The 18824-nt window shown below is 45.6% G+C and overlaps 1 protein-coding gene across 4 annotated transcripts in view; it reads right to left on the bottom strand.

The window, feature by feature from the left end:
- The window catches only part of lyst (lysosomal trafficking regulator), a 364467-nt gene that overhangs the window by 170461 nt on the left and 175182 nt on the right, over nucleotides 1-18824 (bottom strand). For all 4 annotated transcript variants that reach the window (XM_041187582.1, XM_041187584.1, XM_041187583.1 and 1 more), the window contains exons 15-16: nucleotides 18527-18687; nucleotides 8981-9171 (exon numbers count right to left, since the gene is read on the bottom strand). In XM_041187582.1, the coding sequence (XP_041043516.1) occupies nucleotides 8981-9171; nucleotides 18527-18687 (352 nt within the window). The remainder of the gene's footprint in view (nucleotides 1-8980; nucleotides 9172-18526; nucleotides 18688-18824) is intronic.

The raw sequence follows: 18824 nt of genomic DNA, 5'->3' as shown, positions 1-18824 counted from the left end.
TCAGGTCAAACATGGGCAAGAAAACGTCCTACTGATTATTATGTACTGTCTTCCCACCTTGCCTCAGTTGATGAACCATACTCCTCCATGTTGAACACCATTTGGAGGAAGCACTGAGGGTGGCAAGAGCTCAGAATGTACTCTGCGTGGGTGACTTGTCCATTACCAAGAGTGGCTTTACAGCATCACAACAGACCATGCTGGCTGAGTCCGAAGGACATAGCTGCTAGACTGGGTCTGCGGCAGGTGGTGAGGGAACCAACAAGAGGGAAAAACCTACTTGAACTCATCCTCACCAATCCACCTGTCACAGCTGCATCTGTGCTTGACAGTATTGGTAGGAGTGGCCACCGCATAGTCCTTGTGGAGACAAAGTGCCATCTTCACATTGCGGATACCCTCCATCATGTTGTATGGCGCGACCAGAGTGTTAATTGGGATAGATTTTGAACAGATCTAGCAACTCAAAACTGGGCATCCATGAGGCACTGTGGGCCATCATCAGCAGCACAATTGTATACAACCACAATTTGTAATTTCATGGCCCAGCATATCCTCCACTCCACCATTACCATCAAGCCAGGGGATCAACTCTGGTTCAATGAAGAGTGCAGGGGGGCATGCCAGGAACAGAACCAATCATACCTAAAAACGAGATGTCAACCTAGTGAAGCTACAACACAGCACTACTTGCTTGCCAAACAATAGAAACAGTATGCAATGGACAGAACCAAGTGATCCCACAAACAACTGATCAGATTGAAGTTCTGCACATCAGCCATGAATGGTGATGGACAACTGAACAACTAACTGAAGGAGGAGGCTCCACAAATATCACCATCTTCAATGATGGGGGAGCCTAGCACGTCAGTGCAAAAACAAGGCTGAAGCATTTGCAGCCACCTTCAGCCAGAAGTGCCGAGTGAATGATCCACCTCGGCCTCCTCCTGAGGTGCGCAACGTCACAGATGCCAGTCTTCAATCAATTCGATTCACTCCACATGATATCAAGAACGAACTGAAGGCACTGGATACTGCAATGGCTATGGGACCTGACAACATTCCAGCAATGGTGCTGAAGGCTTGTGCTCCAGAACTTGCCGCACCCCTAGCCAAGCTGTTCCAGAACACTACAACACTGGCACCTACCTGACAATGTGGAAAATTGCCCAGGTATGTCCTGTCTACAAAAAGCAGGACAATTCCACCCAGCTAATCACTGCACTATCAGTCTACTCTTGATCATCAACAAGGTGATGGAACGTGTGATCAGGCACAGCATACTCTGGGTATGCTGATCCATCCAGCAGCAAGGAAGGGGATCTATGAAAATCTATAATTTTCCATAAAGTTTTAACAATAATTTGTTTTATTTTATTTTTTCTTTCTGAGGATGTGGACGTCACTGGCTAGGCCAGCATTTGTTGTCCGTTCCTAATTGCCCTTGAGCAGTGGTGGTGAACTGCTGCAGTCTATGTGGTGTAGGTTCACCACAATGCTATTAGGAAGGGAGATCCAGCATTTTAACCCAGTGACAGTGAAGGAACGACAAAATAATTCCAAGTCAGTCTTCTGTCTGGCTTGGAGAGAAACCTGCAGATGGTGATGTGGCCATGCATCTGCTGCCCTTGCCCTTCTAAGTGGTAGAGGTTTTGGGTGTGGAGGTGCTGTTGAAGAAGCCTTGGTGAGTTTCTGCAGCGCATCTTGTAGATGATACACACTGCTGCCACTATGCACCGAGGTGGAGGGAGTGAATGTTTAAGGTGGTAGATGAGGTGCCAATCAAGCAGGCTGCTTTGTGGTGTTGAGCTTCTTCAGTGTTGTTGGAACTGCATTCATCCAGACAAGTGAAGAATATTCCATGACACTCCTGATTTGTAGATGGAGGACAGGTTTTGGGGAGTCAGGAGGTCAGTTTCTCACTGCAGAACTCCCAGCCTCTGACCTGCTCTTATGGCCACAGCATTTATTTAGCTAGTCTAGTTCAGTTCCTGGTCAATGGTAACCCTCTGGTTATTGATAGTAGGGGATTCAGCAACAGTAATGCCATTGAATATCAAGGGGAGATAGTTAGATTCTCTTTTACTGGAGATGATCAATGCCTAGCACTTAAATGGCAAATGACATTCATTCCACACATCAGCCTAAGCTTGAATGTTGTCCAGATATTGCTGCATATGTATAAGGGTTGCTTCAGTATCTGAGGAATGGTACTGAACATTGCGCAATCATCAGCGAACCATCCCTACTTCTGACCTTATGATGGAGGGAAAGTCATTGATGAAGCAGCTAAAGATGGTTGAGCCTAGGACTCTACCCTGACAAACTCCTGCAGTGAGGTGCTGGGGCTGAGACGACTGGCTTCCAACAACCACAACCACCTTGCTTTGTGCTTGGTACGATTCTAACCTGTGGCGAGTTTCCCCCGATTCCCATTGACTTAAGTCTTTCTCGGGATCCTTGATGCCACATTTGGTCAAATGGGCCTTAATGTCATGGCTGGTCACTCTCACCTCGCCTCTGGAATTCAACTCTTTTGCCCATTTTTGGACAAAGGCTGTAATGAGGTCAGGAGCTGAGTGGCCCTGGCGGAACCCAAACCGAGTGCCAGTGAACAGGTTATTGTTGTATAAATGCCACTTGATATGACTGTTGATGACACCTTCCATCACTTTGCCAATGACTGAGGGTAAGCTGGTGGGGCAGTAATTAGCCATGTTGGATTTGTCCCGCTTTTCGTGGACATGACATACTTAGGCAATTTTTCCACATTGTCAGGTAGATGCCAGTGTTGTAGCATTACTGGGACAGCTTGGCTAGGAGCACATTTGGTTCTGGAGCACAGGACTTCAGTATTACTGACAGAAAGAAAGAACAAGAGGCAGTCAGCATCAGTTAGAAGAGCATCGGAAAGGAAGACCCAGAGGCAGTCAGCATCAGTTAGAAGAGCGTCAGAAAGATGGACCCAGAGGCAGTCAGCATCAGTTAGAAGAATGTCAGAAAGATGGACCCAGAGGCAGTCAGCATCAGTTAGAAGAGCGTCGGAAAGGAAGACTCAAAGATAGTCAGCATCAGTTAGAAGAATGTCAGAAAGATGGACCCATAGGCAGTCAGCATCAGTTAGAAGAGCGTCGGAAAGGAAGACTCAAAGATAGTCAGCATCAGTTGGAAGAGCATCGGAAAGGAAGACCCAGAGGCAGTCAGCATCAGTTAGAACAGCATCGGAAAGGAAGACTCAAAGATAGTCAGCATCAGTTAGAAGAGCATTGGAAAGGAAGACCCAGATGCAGTCAGCATCAGCAAGAAGAGCACTGGAAAGGAAGACCCAGAGGCAGTCAGCATCAGCTAGAAGAGCATAGGAAAGGAAGACCCAGAGGCAGTCAGCATCAGCAAGAAGAGCATTGGAAAGGAAGACCCAGAGGCAATCAGCATCAGTTAAACAAGCATCGGAAAAGAAGACCCGGAGGCAGTCAGCATCAGTTAGAAGAGCCGTCCAGCCTGTGTTCCAAAGAGCAGCTGCCGTCTGACAGAAATCAAAGTTTGACATCACAGGAAAGGAGCTAAATGGTTTTGCTCATTTATCTTTAAAACTCATCCTTCAGGGAGCAGAGAGAAACGGACTTGCAGCAGATACCTCTACTCGGGAGCAGATAAAAGTGAGGGCAAGGCTCAAGACCTTCGCTTATCTTCGGGGAGCAGAGAATTGGATATGACCTACCCGAGACCTGGCTGAGTTTCAAATAAAAAAATCAGTGACGTCACAAGAAAACCGTAAGTTCATTGATTGGTGAGAAACTACGGTTACGCAATGTTGCAAAAGTATAATAATTTTCATACTATTAATCTGGTTTATTGTAATGTAGGTTATGGGTGTGAGTATAGATGGCTCTGTCTGTGAGATTTAATTACACTGGAGTCAGGTAGACTGCAAACTTGAAATTATCAAAAGAAGTGAGATGTAGAAGTGTACTTGAAATGCTAATGAGTAAACATGGATGCTGTCTTAGCATTTAAAGTGTGACGGAAATTTGCATTTTTAGATAAGTGGAGTTGTTTGGATTTCAAAGGGATGTTAGGATGTCTACAACTAGCCAGATAAGCAAGACCAAGCAGTGTTTATTTTTCCCAAAGGTTCCTGACAATATTGGCAACATGAAAGCTTTTATATTATGAGAAAAGTACATTTTCAAAAATATATGGAACAATGGAATTTATAGGTTAAAGAGAGAGAAACCTATATAAAGGAGAATGAAAGGCTATGTTGGGGGCCATGTAAGGTCTAATAGGAGTGTGTGAAACAACCTTCAAGAAGCCTCCAGCTATTTGTGCCTAAGTCTGCTGTATCCAGTAACTAAAGTTGGAGAAAAGTTACTGGGAATTCCACTATCAAGTGGGTACTGTGGTAACTTGCTGGTTGCTTTTTAAAATTTAAAATCTATTTTGGGCTGTTTCCTTAAAGGGGAGTCAGGATAATTAGGAATTTTTAGAATTTGTTATAGAATTAAGTAACGGTAATGTTATGTATGAGCTTGAAATCTTTTCTTTTGTTAATAAGTACTTATATTTAATTTTTAAAATCGCTCAAGGTCTTAACGGACTCATTACTTCTTAGTTCAGTACACACATCTTCTCGTAATAAATACAAATTGCAAAACTGTTGGATAGCATGGCCAAGTTTCCCTTGTGGATTTGGTCCACCTGGCACACATCATCTGCCACGTCATAACAGGGAGTGTCTTTAAATAACTGAAAATTAGAAAAGTGTATTTTTTTTTAAGAAGTAGCTACTTAGATTTAAGTTAGAAACACAAGCAAGAGGGAAGTAAAGTCAAGGCCAAGTAAAATAAAGTAATATAAGTAAAACAAAGTTAACATAAGTGAAGTAAAGTTTAAGCAAGGCAGGGCAGCTCGGTTGTGTGGAATGCATGTCCTGTAGCATGTGGGTGATTCGTGGATGCTACCAGTGACCTAGACAACCACATGTGCAGGAAGTCTGTAGAAACTTGAGCTCCGGTTTCAGAGCTCAAGCAGCAGCTGGAGTCACTGTGGCGCATCTGCGAAGCTGAGAGTTACGTGGATAGCATCTTCAGAGAAGTGGTCACACCGTAGCTTAGGAGCATGGAGGCATAAAGAGAACGGCTGACCCTCAGGCAGTTCAAGGGAACCAGGCAGGTAGTGCAGGAGTCCCCTGGGGTCTCGATCGCTAATCAGTATCCCATTTTAGATATTGGTTCCTCAGAGTGTAGTCAGAGACAGGTGTATGGCACCATGGGTGGCTCAGCTGTACAGAAGGGGAAGAAGAAAGGAAGAGCAGTAGTGATAGGGGATTCATTAGTGAGGGGAACAAAGGGCGTTTCTGTGGCCATAGATGTGACTCCAGGATGGTATGCTGCCTCATTGGTGCCACGGTCAAGAATGTCACAAAGCAGCTGCAGAACATTCTTCTGGGGGGGGGGTGGGGAGGTGGTGATTAGCCAGAGGTCATGGTCCACATTGGTATCAATGACTTAGGTAGGAAAAGGGATAAGGTCCTGAAAGCAGATTTTAGGGAGCTAGAAAGGTGACTGAAAAAGCAGGACCTCTCAAGTAGTAATCCCAGGATTACTCCCAGTCCCACGTCACGTGCTATTGAGCATAGAAACAGGAGAATTGAGTGATTGAACATATGACTGGAAAGCTGGTGTAGGAGGGAGGCGGGCATCAGATTTCTGATGCATTGGGACTGGTTCTGGGGAAGGTGGGATCTGTGCAAGCCAGATGGTCTATATCTGAACAGGACCGGACAAATATCCTCGTGGGGAGGCTTGTGAGTGCTGTTGGGAAGGGTTTAAACTAGATCATCAGGGGGATGGGAACCTGAGGGCAGTTTCAGGTAGGACAAATTCAGAGCAGGGAACAGGAGACAGAAAATGAACAAGTGACTCTGAAAGACAGAAGAAGTAGTGTGAAAACGTGTGTGTGTATATATATATATATATATATATATATATATATATATACACATACATAAATGCAAGGAATATAGCAAATAATGCTGATGAGCTGAGAACACAGATTGGTACATGGCAACATGGTACCGTTACTATAATGGAAACTGGTTGAAAGAGGGCAAAAATGCCAGCTCAACATCCCTGGATAGAGTTTTCAGGCAGGATAGAGAAGGGGATAGAAAAGGTGGGGGTGTAGCATTATTGGTTAAGGAATCAATTACAGCTGTGAGGAGGGATGATATACCAAACAAATCATCAAATGAAGCCCATATGGGTTGAGCTCAGAAATAAAAAATGGGGCAGCCAGACTGCTAGCAGTGTAATATAGGCTCCCAAATAGTGAAAGGGAGATGGAAGAGCATTTTGTGGGCAAATTTCTAAGTGCAAAAACAATAGGGCAATAATAATTGGGGACTTCAACCACCTTAATATCAACTGGAATGTTGTGCACAGTTCTGGTCACCACATTACAAGAAAGACAGAATAGCTCTGGAGAGAGTACAGATGGGATTTACAAGAATGTTGGCAGGGCTTGAAAATTGCTGCTGTGAGGCAAGATTGGATAGGTTATGGTTGTTCTCCTTGGTACAGAGGAGACTGAGGGGTGAATTAATTGGGGTGTACAAGATCATGAGGGGCCTAGATGGAATAGACAGGAAAAACCTGTTTCCCCAAGTGGAGAGGTCAATTACCAAGGGGCACAGATTTACAGTGATTGGTAGAAGGGTCAGAGGGGACATGAAGAAAAACTTCTTCATCCAATGGATGGTGGGTGTCTCAAATTTTCTGCCTGGTTTCATGGTGGAGGCAGAAACCCTCTACTCTTTTAAAAGGTACCTGGATCAGCACCTGCAGTGCTGTAACCTGCAAGGCTACAGACCAGGTGTTGGAAGGTGGGGTTAGAATGGGTGGCTAGTTTTTTAATTTTCCTCATTAGGCCAGTGCACACATGATGAGCTAAATGGCCTCTTCCTGTTCCGTAACTTTTCTATGGTTCTAATGTTGTCAGGGCCCACAGCCTTTGCAGTATCCAGTGCCTTCAGCCATTTCTTGATACCACGTGGAGTGAATTTAATTGGCTGAAGGTCTGTGATGTTGAGAACTTCAGGAGGAGGCCAAAATTGTTTATTGCACAACTAGAAATTAGTTCCATTGCGTGTATGCTGACAGAGCATTAAGTGAGTGCAATAGGGAGGCTGGTAGAGAAAGATATGCCAAAGCCGAAGACCAAGGTCCATCTAGTTTGGTCTCTAACATCCTGGTAGTTACTGGATGCAATGATCATGGAGTTGTTGAATAATCATGACAATCAATCTCTGTTAATTAGACTACCACAAATGCAGACATGATGTGAGGAAAATTCCAGTGGTGGAAAGCTTTGGGAACCATATATCCAAAGCCACTTGTTCCTCCCATGCATGCTAAACTCACCAGATGACATGTCTCAAATTACACACACACTATATCGCAAAATGTTGTAAACCTGTATCGGATTTGTGCATTTGTAATCACTTTAGTATACCCTCTAGTGCAGAAACTAAACTCAGATTCTAAATGTTATTTTTTCTTTTGTCTCCACTTCTCTTTCCTGAAGTAATTGGTCAAGAGGTTTTCCAATTGGTCTTATTTTAAACCCAACCGTAATCTATTTATAAAAGGGCCACTTCCAAGGTTAGAACTACTTCATGGTAAATCAAGGCTGCTGGCTCATTGCTAGGGTACATTCCACAAGTCCCAATTGCACTCAGATGCCTAGCTCCAGCAGATATTTTCTTTTATGAGCAAGTCTAGACAGTGACTTTTGGTAGACTGTTTGACTATGGAGAGTGGGGTAAAGAATCACAGCTGAATCTAACATGGAAAATTTGCTACCACATGGAGTGGTTGATAGGTCTCATTGATGCATTTCAGGTGAGGCTAGATGAACACAAGAAAAAAAAGGAATATAAGGATATGTTGATAAGATGTTTTGTAAGATGAGAGGAGGCTTATGTGCAGCATAAACATTGGCATAAACCTGTTGGGTTGAATATCCTGCTTGTGTTGTAAAATTCTATGTATTGCTAGTCTCGCACACTAACATATGTATATTTCCAAAGGAGGTCACAAACTAGTGATCAGCAGTTGTGACCCTGGTTAATTTCCCCCTCCGCATCTTAGAAACACTGAGGTCAATTTTAGCATCCCAACTGAGAACATCTAACTCAGCACATATTATAGATAGAACCTGGGACCTTGTGGGTCTGCAGAGGTCACCAGTTCAACTGACTGAATTATTAGGGGAGGCTTGGCTAACTTCCTTACTTAGTTATGCAAACTAGTCATGGAATAATACAGCACAGAAGGCAGCCATTCAGCCTATCATACCTGTGCTGGTTCTTTGGATGGTTTTTTTTCAGTTAGTTCAACTGCCTTACTCTTTCCCCACAGCTATGTAACATTTCCCTTTTCAAATATATATTTAATTTCCTGGAATCTGCTTCCAACATCCTTTCAGGCAGTGCATTTTCGATCATAACAACTCACCCCATAAAAATATTCTAATATCTGCTGATGATTACAATCTTAGCTGATAGTCAAATCTTAATTATACATTTAGCATACCCTTTGACACTGGATTTAAACAAGTCAGGTATATGAGCATGTGTTCTGCTTGGCCTAAATAGCCAAGTGGTTGTGGTACTGGGTTTGTAACCCCAAGATCAAGAGTTCAAATCTCACAATGGCATTAAAAATATAAGCTTGGCCTAAATAGCCAAGTGGTTATGGTACTGGGTTTGTAACCCCAAGATCAAGAGTTCAAATCTCACAATGGCAAACTATGAAACAATGTAACTTCATCTGAAACAGATGGAAACAGGTTTACTCAAAAGAGTATCAAGAGTTCAAATCTCACAATGGCAAAACTATGAAACAATCTAACTTCATCTGATTAGGAACAGATGGAAACGTGTTTGTACTCGAAAGAGTTATATGTGTGTTCTACTCACCACCAGAGGGCCAGCATCCACTTCCTTATATTTCATGAGAAAGTCACTAATCTGATCACACTGTAGAATCTCCAGAGTAACATACTTCGAGTAATTTGCTTGAGGTTTGCCATATTTACAGGGCATGATGGAGGTGAAGTCAGGTCCACAGACATATAAATAATAAGCTTCTTCCGGCCCTATCCTGGCACCTATTATAAAATGCACATTTGAGTGCCAGTAAAGTTATTTGCAGAAAATGGAAATATTTTCAATCCACAAAGTTTAAATGTGATGACATAATTGAAAAAATGGATTTACATTCTAGTATGGGTGCACTAAAATATAAATTTATACTTTATTACTACAGAGAATTTGCACACTTTCACTAATAACATGGTATATGCTGCTAGGTAGATTTTATTGGACACACACGTACGTTCAGAGTCCAAAAATATTCTACACTACTCGGCGGGTTTATGGTATTTCTTAGTCAATGGGTTCAGTTCATATGGAAATGTTGAGAGAGATGAAGAATCTCAATGTTTCCTGTGAGAAGGGAAACTGCATTCAAAATACAAGATGTGACGAAAGTATAATAATTTTCATAATATTTTTCTGGTTTATTTTGAAGTAGATTTATGGGGGTAAGTATAGTGGACTCTGTCTGAGCAATTTAATTACATTTGGAGTCAAGTAGACTGCAATTTGAAATCATCAAAATAGCTAGGTGCTTGACATGCTGAAGGATAAACATGGATGCTGGCTTAGCATGTAAGGTGTGAAGGGAATTTGCATTTTTAGATAAATGAAGGGATTGTTGGATTTCAGAGGGATCTTAATCTGTTTACAACTAGCCAGATAAGCAAGGATAAGGAGTGTGTTTATTTTTCCTAAAGGGTACTGACAATATTGGCAACAGAATTTTTTTTATATTATGAAGAAGATACAGTTTCAAGACTTTTGGAACAACAGACCTTACACATTAAAAAGAAAGAAACATGTATAAAGGGGAATGAAAGGCTATGTGTCAGAAGGCCATGTAAGATCTAACAGGAGTGTGTGAAACTATCTTCAAGAAGCCTCCACTTTTTGTGCATAAGACTGCTATTCCACTGTTAAGTGGGTATTGTGTTAACTTGCTGAATTTGTTTTAAATCTAAAATCTATTTTGGACTACTGCCTTAAAGGGGGAGTAACTGGGGGTCAGGTTAATTAGGAATTTTAGGAGTTGTTATAGCAGTACGTAATTATAGTCTTATCTATGTGCTTGAATCCGGCTCTGAAGAAGAGTCACACAAGCTTGAAACATTAACTTTGTCTCTCTCTCTCTCTTTACAGATGCTGTCAGACCTGCTGAGTTTTTCCAGCACTTTGCTTTTGAAATCTTTTATTTTGTTAATAAATATTTTAAGTTGATTTTTAAAATCTCTAAAGGGCTTGGTGGACTTGTTACATCTGAATCCAGTGCACACATCTTCTCGTAATAAATACAAATTGTAAAACCATTGTGATAGCGTGAGCAAATTACCCTTGCAGATTTGATCCACCTGGCATACATCATCTGCCACGTCATGAGCATTTTAACCTTTCCAAATCTTAAAGCATATGCTGCAATTCTATGTACTACTACAGCACCTAAATAGCCAAGTGGTTATGGTACTGGGTTTGGAACCCCAAGATCAAGAGTTCAAATCTCACAATGGCAAACTATGAAACAATGTAACTTCATCTGAAACAGATGGAAAATAGGTTTACTCAAAAGAGTATCAAGAGTTCAAATCTCACAATGACAAACTATGAAACAATGTAACTTCATCTGAATAGGAACAGATGGAAACGTGTTTGTACTCGAAAGAGTTACTCTTGAAAGGCTTGGTCTGAATAGCCAAGTGGTTATGGTACTGGGTTTGTAACCCCAAGATCAAGAGTTCAAATCTCACCATGGCAAACTATGAAACAATGTAACTTCCTCTGAAACAGATGGAAACGGGTTTGTACTCGAAAGAGTTACAGCACCTTAAGATGTAGAATTTAAGTTGTGAAGGCTGTGGCTTTCAAATTGACAAGGCCATTCACCCAAAACCCTAATGAGAGGTTCACAGCCCAGTAGGAAGTTAACTAATCAATATATCAGCTTTGAAACACTGGCTTCTGTTAGTCTGCCAGGGGATTTTCTAGAAAATGCATAAAAAGTTCTCTTGCTACCAAAAGGTTAACGACATAGTTTTTAAATTTATAGGACAGAATTTTGCAGACTTAGAGCAAACCTGGGGAAATTCCGCCCTAAATGCGGGCGCAGGTGGGTGAAACATCTTTTACCCACTGGCCCCGATGGTGGGTTTTCAAGCTGTATCATCCCAAACCCACCTCATTATTTATGCACTCCCGGGAAACACGCTGTTTCCATGGTGAGCGAGCTCTCATTCACCCACTGGCCATCACCCCACCACCGTATCACACCGGGCGCCATTATTAAAATCCAGCTACAAGCACAACATTCATTGCTTCCAGCTCACTACCGCTGCATGGAAGACATGGCCAACAAAGGAGAAAAGGCCGCAGCCCCCTGCTTCAACGACAGGTCCTTCGAGCAACTGCTAGATGCCGTGGAGGCCCATCAGGATGTCCAGTACCCCCGCTCTGGTCACAGGATGGGCAGCGTGACCAGCCCAGCTTGGGAGGCGGTGGCAGCGGTGGTCAGCGCCAATGCCCTTCAGAAGAGCACAGCCACCCACTGCCACAAGAGGATGAATGATCTCCTCTGTTGTGCCAGGTTAAGTCAATCTTCTCATCACTCTCAACTCTCACACTCACAAACCCATCACACATCCACAGGGCCCTCACTCACTTCCAGTGCAAGGGACATCACCATTCACTCTCTCACACAGACCGTCATTGTCCTCATCCCGTCCATGAGACTACTCACCACCCACAAAGGTCAGGCATACTTATCATCTTTCTCAATATCTATCCATCCAGGCTGGCATACAAGAAAGTGAAGTCACACACCAGTGGCAGAATGCCTGAAATCAAGGTCCTCACGGACTTTGAAAACACAGCCACCCAGCTAGCCGGTCACTATCTGGACCAGTCCTGTGCTGACAGTGAGGTCAGCGCTGCGCTACCAAGTGAGGATCCAGCAGTACAACATCTATCAAACAACCATGTGTCCTCTTTCACAGGCCACTACCATGCACTAATTATCTCTCCTTGCTTTCGCAGGCATGTCTGCCAAACTGCCGACAGGGTCCATGACCCAAGGCTACCAATCAAGCCCCGGAGAAACCTCTGGTGAGGAATCTGGAGGCACACTCCCTTAAGTCCCATCACAGCGCTCACCCACACCCTTCAACAGTGCTGAGACACACACACCTCAGTAGGGCCTAGCTTTACAGTGGCCTCAGGATCACAATCTGGTGAGTACATCGCACTGTCTGATCCACAGCAGGTGGCGGCAGGGACTTCCCAGGTATCCGGCACTCGAAGGACTGCTGGAGGCCAGAACGTTGCTGAGTCCGAGTCAGATGATGAGCCTCTGGACTCGGTCATGTCACAGTTGCTGGAGCTGCAAAGGCAAGCTCGGGAACATCAGGGAGGGAGCTGCACTCCTCAGATTGCAAGGCATGATCGTGGAGTCCGTCCGCCTTCAGACCGAGGTGATAGCGTTGTCATGCCAACACACCGAGGTCAACACTGGTAGGATGGCCCCCACCATGGAGACCTTGGTCAAGGATTTCACGGCTACGCGGGCTCAACTCCATTGCTGATGCCACAGCTGGCCTCAAAAAGTGCATACGTGAGAGGGGTGCCGGGCAGCTCGATCTCACTCCAGCTATCCCTGCTCCTCAAGGAGTCAACCTGCGACCCCCCAGGCACCCATAGGGAGGAGGATCAGCAGATGCATACTCCAGGCCCATCCATTCAGGTGACTCCAAGTGTGTCCGCCCATCCGGCTCCCCTCTTCCTGTGATCTCAGCAGCTCCAGCTCCACAGGCCAAGGAGGGTGCCACTGCCACGCAGCAGGACCCTGAAAGCAGGCCGGGGCCCCCAAGTCTCGGCCGTCCAGAGGCCGCCCGCCAAAGTCATCATAGGCAGGGTAACATAGTCAACAGGCTGCCTCCACCTGCACTGTGGATGTCTGGGGTGCAACAAGACGTAGCTGCAGGGTTATGAAAGTTGAGAATTAGTTACACGCCTGGGCACAGGTGTTGATTACTTGTACATACTGTTTATTATTGTCAATAAACTCCCAAGCATGTCTCCCTGCCTAGGGCTCCTTGTCCTGATGAGCAATGTCTTGTCACTCAGATCTGAAACCTTTCTGCACAAGATAAAGGCAGGTGTCTCAGTCAAGGGCCTCTTCCCTGTGCTCTGTGCAGCCTTCAGATCAAGGTGGTGGTCCAGCCTTGCACTCCTTAGAAACATTACTGATGCCTACACCTCAGCAGTGCTTGTCACTGCTGCCAGAATGTAGAGGGCAGGCACCACAGAGTTCTCTCATTCTCTCGATGTGCTCTCAGCACCTTTATGGAGGGACTATCCCCCATCGCTTCAGCATCTGTGACCACTGATGCTGCGCTCCAGCTCCTGAAGGGCTCAGATGCTGAAGGCAGACAAAATATCAGAACTTCCAAAGCTTTATGGCTGAGTCTCCTGATCACGTAGCGCAAGCAAGCTGCCCTCGGCCTGACAGGATTCAGACATGCTCAGAGGCTATGTGAAGATTTGTGGAGTGTCCTCACTGCATGTTGTCATCATCCTCCTGCAATCAAGCAACTATTACGACCTTCACTGCACCCCCATGACAGTAGCATTCTCGCAGTGGGTAATAGCGCTGCCATAAGTCAGACTGGAGTCTAAGGTTCACAAATGTGATGTGAGCATCTATGGAGTCATCTCACTGCATGTCATCATCATCCTGCACAAATCTAGCAGCTATAAGGGCCTCCCAATCGTGCCTGCCCCATCTAGCCAGTGCAAGAGCCTCATCCCCATCATCTTCGCCTCCGAGGACCTCCTCAGCCGTATCCCCGTCAACATCTTCCTCTTCAGAGGAGACATGCAGCCCCTCCATCTCCTCCTCAGCCAGCTGATCTCCCCGTTGCAGCACCAGGTTGTAAAGGGGGCAGCAGATGATGACAATGCGTGACACCCTCTGCAGTATTGCTGGGCTCCACCAAACCAGTCCAAGCACTAGAATCTCATTTTCAGCATCCCGATGATCTGCTCCACCAAGTTGTGAGCTGCAGTATGAGCGTCATTATACCGTCACTCTGCTGCAGTTTGAGGCAGCTGCATGGGTGTCATCAGCCACAGCCTTTGCGGGTAGCCCTTGTCCCTGAGGACCCATCCCTCCAGCTTCTGTGGATCCTGGAAGACTCCAGGGATCTGTGACCGACTGAGGATGTAGGCGTCATGCACACTCCCTGGAAACCGTGCGCACAACTGCAGGATGCGTTTCTGGTGGTCATATACCAGCTGCACATTCAGTGCGTGGAAGCCCTTGCAGTTGATGTAGTCCACCGTGTGTAGCGAAGGAGACCTGAACGCCACATCGGTGCAGTCAATCGCACCCTGCACCAGTGGAATCCAGAAGAATCCAATGGCCCTTGCATCCTAGCTGTCCCGGTCCCAGGTGAAAAGCACAAAGTTGTGTGCTCTCGAGAAGATGACATTCGTAGCCACATGGATGCATTTGTGGCTGGCGGATTGTGATATCCCAGAGGTCACCTGCGGAGCCCTGAAAGGAGTCAGTGGCATAGAAATTGAGTGCCGCAATCACTTTCACAGGCACTGGCAAGTGGATACCCTCCATGTCCCCCTGGTGCCAAATCCTGCAGTAAGTGGCAGATGTGAGCCACCAGGTCCCTAGACATGCGCAGTCGTCAGCGACACTGGTTCTCGGTCATCTGCAGGAATGACAGGCAGCGGCTTAAGGCCCCGAGTGTCGCTAGGTGCCAACCAGCCACAGCTCACTGCCAGTCCTGGGCAGCATCTGCGGGAGTCCCAGCAGTCCCTTCTTCCTGAAATTGCTGCTCCTGCCTTTGCGCAGTCAGGAGCCTCGGTCACTTTCTCCTCCGTCTTCTCCGCTCTCTATAGGCCATCAGGCATACAGCTAGGTCACCAGGCTCCATGCTCCTGATGTGGTCCTCCTGCAGTATGAAAGGGACAGAGAGATGGATGTACTTAGCACCTTTCCTGGCCTGTATGACGGCCCCTAAACGCTTCCCGAAGAGTGCTGGCCACCCCTCGGATGGCCGCAGATGAGTGTGCTGCATTGCTGCCCTGTCAGCCTGCGACATGGGGCCGACTGCTCCTAACTCGGATGCTGAGATTGCAAGGGGCTGTGAGTGCCTCCAACAGTGACTACTACATGGCCAGCGTCAGCGAGGAGTTTGTACAATGTGTGCAATCCAACTGCTCTGAGGTCCAGTCAAGTAGTCGCGGGCTCGCAGTCTGTGCCGGGTGGGGGGGCCTAAGGTCTGGGGCACTTGGTAGCACTTTGGTGCCTCCACGTTGCTTGGGTGGGTAGGCAGTCTAGGAGCTCGACCCCAATCATTTCACTGTGGCTACGCCTGAACGGTCTCAGTTGCAGTGGAGTGGACAGTTATGGCCACTTCCCTTGCCTACCCTGCCCCCCACCTCAATTTCTTGTGCGCGGGATCCAACACCAGGGCAGCAGTTGCCCTCCCAACAACAGTTGCCTCCATAGCTGGGCAGCAGATGCTCCCGGACAGCGCCCCCCGCCCCCCCAACAGTCGCCTCCATGGCAGGGCAGCACTTCACCCCAGCCGCCCTGAAGCCTGCAAAGCTTGGCGAACTGTGCAGAATAATGCTGTTCGCCCACCTCCAGTTCCCCCAAAGTGAAGGCCACCAAGTGCATGGTGCCTGTGTGCTGTTGTGAAACACATTGAGATGCTTTCCCCCCCGACATGGACGGATGATCCGGCGGGCGTCCAAGAGCCTGCGAGATGGTCTTTTAATGATATGCTGATGTATTACAATGAGCTCCCTGAAGACCACTGCCGGGGAATGCAGCCAGCCCCTTGCAAGCTCAGCATTCCAGTTAGGAGCAGTCTCTCCCATGTTGCAGGCTGACGGGGCAGCCATGCAGCGCATCATCTGTTACCATCCGAGGGATGGCCAGTACTCTCCAGGAAGCATTAAGAGGCAGTCACACAAGGCCGTTGGTGGGCTGAGTGGATGACTGCAATCTCCTTTTCCGCCATCGTGAAACCGATTGCGCCATATTGTCTGCGCATGCCACCTGACACGCACGCTGCCAGTGGGCATGGAAAATTCCACCCTCAGTTCTTAGCAGAAAGCAGCATTATTTGCAGGTCAGGAACACATTTAGCTAATTACCAGGCTGGGTCATGGCTCCTTTAGCCAAGCCATGGCATTAGCATCCTGCCTCCAGCTTCCCTGACAAATCAAGGAGGGTGCATGGGATGGCATGTCCATTCTCTCAGTGGAATGACTTCTAATTAAAGGGACCATAGAGTAGGCTCATGAATAGTTGGATTTTTGAGGCTGCAGCAACCATAGAAATGGAGAAGAGGACTGGGAAGACCACTCCCTGGGTGTCTCACTCTTAACCTATTCTCTGGAGCTGACAGAAGCTGAAATTCTAAAACATGTCATACATACACTCCGGACATAGCTGGACAACCTCATATTCCTCATCTGGGAAGATGAGCACATGTTGAGGGATCTCGGGGTGCTGTGATCGGGACTATATTCATGAAGGGAAACAAGTCCGATTACAGTAACAACAGGAGTCTCCCTGTTGTCCGCCACAAGATGATCATTGCAAAAGGATCCTCCTCAAAACGCCTCCTCCCTGCGGCCAAGGAGCTTCTTACAGAGTTGCAATGCAGTTTTCGTCCATCAAGAGGCACCAGAGGCTGGGTGGATGCTGAGAAGATATTCCGCCTTCCTGGGATGTTCTACCCTGTCGAATCCCCTCAGAATCTTATACATTTCAATAAGATCATCTCGCATTCTTCTAAACTCCAATGGGTTTGGCCCCAACCTGCTCAATCTTTCCTCATAATCCCTTCATCCCAGGAATCAGTCAAGTGCGGTAAAAGAGTATTTGAGGACCAGGATTTCAAACCCAAGACTAAGGTCACGGTTTACCAAGTAGCAGTGATCCCTGTGCTCCTATATGCTTCAGAAGCTTAGATAAGATACAACAGACACCTCAAAGCACTGCAGAAGTACCACCAATGCAGCCATCAGAAGACCTTCTAAATCTGGCAAGAAAGGCAGTCCAACAGCAGTATTCTCTTCCAAGCTAACATGTGCAGCATTGAGACACTAATTACTCAAAACCAGCTCCATGGGTGGGACGTGTAGTTCATATGCCTGACACTAGGCTCCTGAAGCAACTGCTCTACTTGGAACTCAGTCACAGCAAGAGATTCCCAGGACGACAGTGGAAACATTTTAAGGGTATCCTTAAAGCATCCCTGAAGAGGTCAAACATACCCGCCAACTCATGGGAGTCCTTGGCTTGTGGCTGATCAAAATAAAGAAGACTCATCCAGGAAGGCACTTAACACATCGAAAGGCTTCACCTGGAACATGCAGAGGCAAACTCAGGACATGGGAGGGAATATACAAACCTCCAAACCCATATACCCAATCCCTCAAGCACCACCTGCTTTGCATGTGGTAGAGTCCGCAGATCGTACATTGGACTTATCAGCCATCTTAGAACCCACTGAACCGAAGTGGAAGCAAGTCATCCTCGATCGAGAGGGACTGCCTAAAAAGATGTCTAAGCTTCATAAATCAGCAGGCTGTGGTATGGAATTAGGGAAAGGTTAATAAATTGGATTAAAAATTTAGTTACAAAGGAGAAAACAAAACATAAAAATTAAGAACAATTTTTCAGAGGGGTTAGAAGTGGGTAGTAATGTCTAATAGGGTTGAGTTCTGAAAACATTTCTGTTCACTGTCCAGAAGATAGATTACATTTTGGGCCTTACAGGGAGTGGTGTTGGAATTTGTAGATATAACAATAATAGGAAGTATAGTTAATTCCAAAGAAATCTGCAAAGGGATATTGATAAGAAGAAGCAATGAAGAAAGAAATGGCAGATGGAATTCAATGCCAGCATGTGTGAATTATATTTTGGTTAACAAAACAGCAGTAACTATACTCCGAATGGAAGCAAACTCTGCTGTGCAAGACCAGGAGGGATTTCAAGTAGTTCAAAAGACTAGAATGAACATCCATTGATACAAGATTAAATTAAGAGATTTAGAATTGAGGGCAAAAGAGGCTTTTTTTTTTAAAAAACAGTTGTGCATCTGAGCTTGAGGCACAAATTATGCCAATGTTAAAACTTAGATGGTTGAAAGGAAACAGGTTGAAGGGATATGAAAATATGGCAGTAAATGTGATAAGGACTTTTTCAGGTCTAGCGAGGAAATGGTGAAATGGACTGGTTGAGCTGAAACGCCTATTTCTGTTTCTGTGTTGGAACTTTGATGCACTTAAGAGAAAAAGTTATCAGAAGTGTACAAAAGGTTAAATTCTTATCAAATTGTTACCATTAAAAAGAAGCAAGCTTCCAATACTCCATATTCCAGCCAACCTTGTAGCATCTTCTTGATGGGGTATACAGTGGCCAATCATTGCAAAGGTTTTATTACTGTCAGAGGAAAGGCTGCTCTTTCGAGGAATAGTATAACCCAAGGTCACATCAGACTTTCTGAAAAACACAAAAAAAAATCAGTGAAAGACTAAAAATTTATTTTTGGAGACTTGCTACTTAAATCCCAGTAGACATTAATAAACCATCCAGAAAGATACAGGTTCTGTATAGCTAAGTGTGGATATTTTTCATAT

This window comes from Carcharodon carcharias, chromosome 5, assembly GCF_017639515.1.
Source record: "Carcharodon carcharias isolate sCarCar2 chromosome 5, sCarCar2.pri, whole genome shotgun sequence".
NCBI lineage: Eukaryota > Metazoa > Chordata > Chondrichthyes > Lamniformes > Lamnidae > Carcharodon > Carcharodon carcharias.
This window is presented reverse-complemented; position numbering and strand designations above follow the sequence as displayed.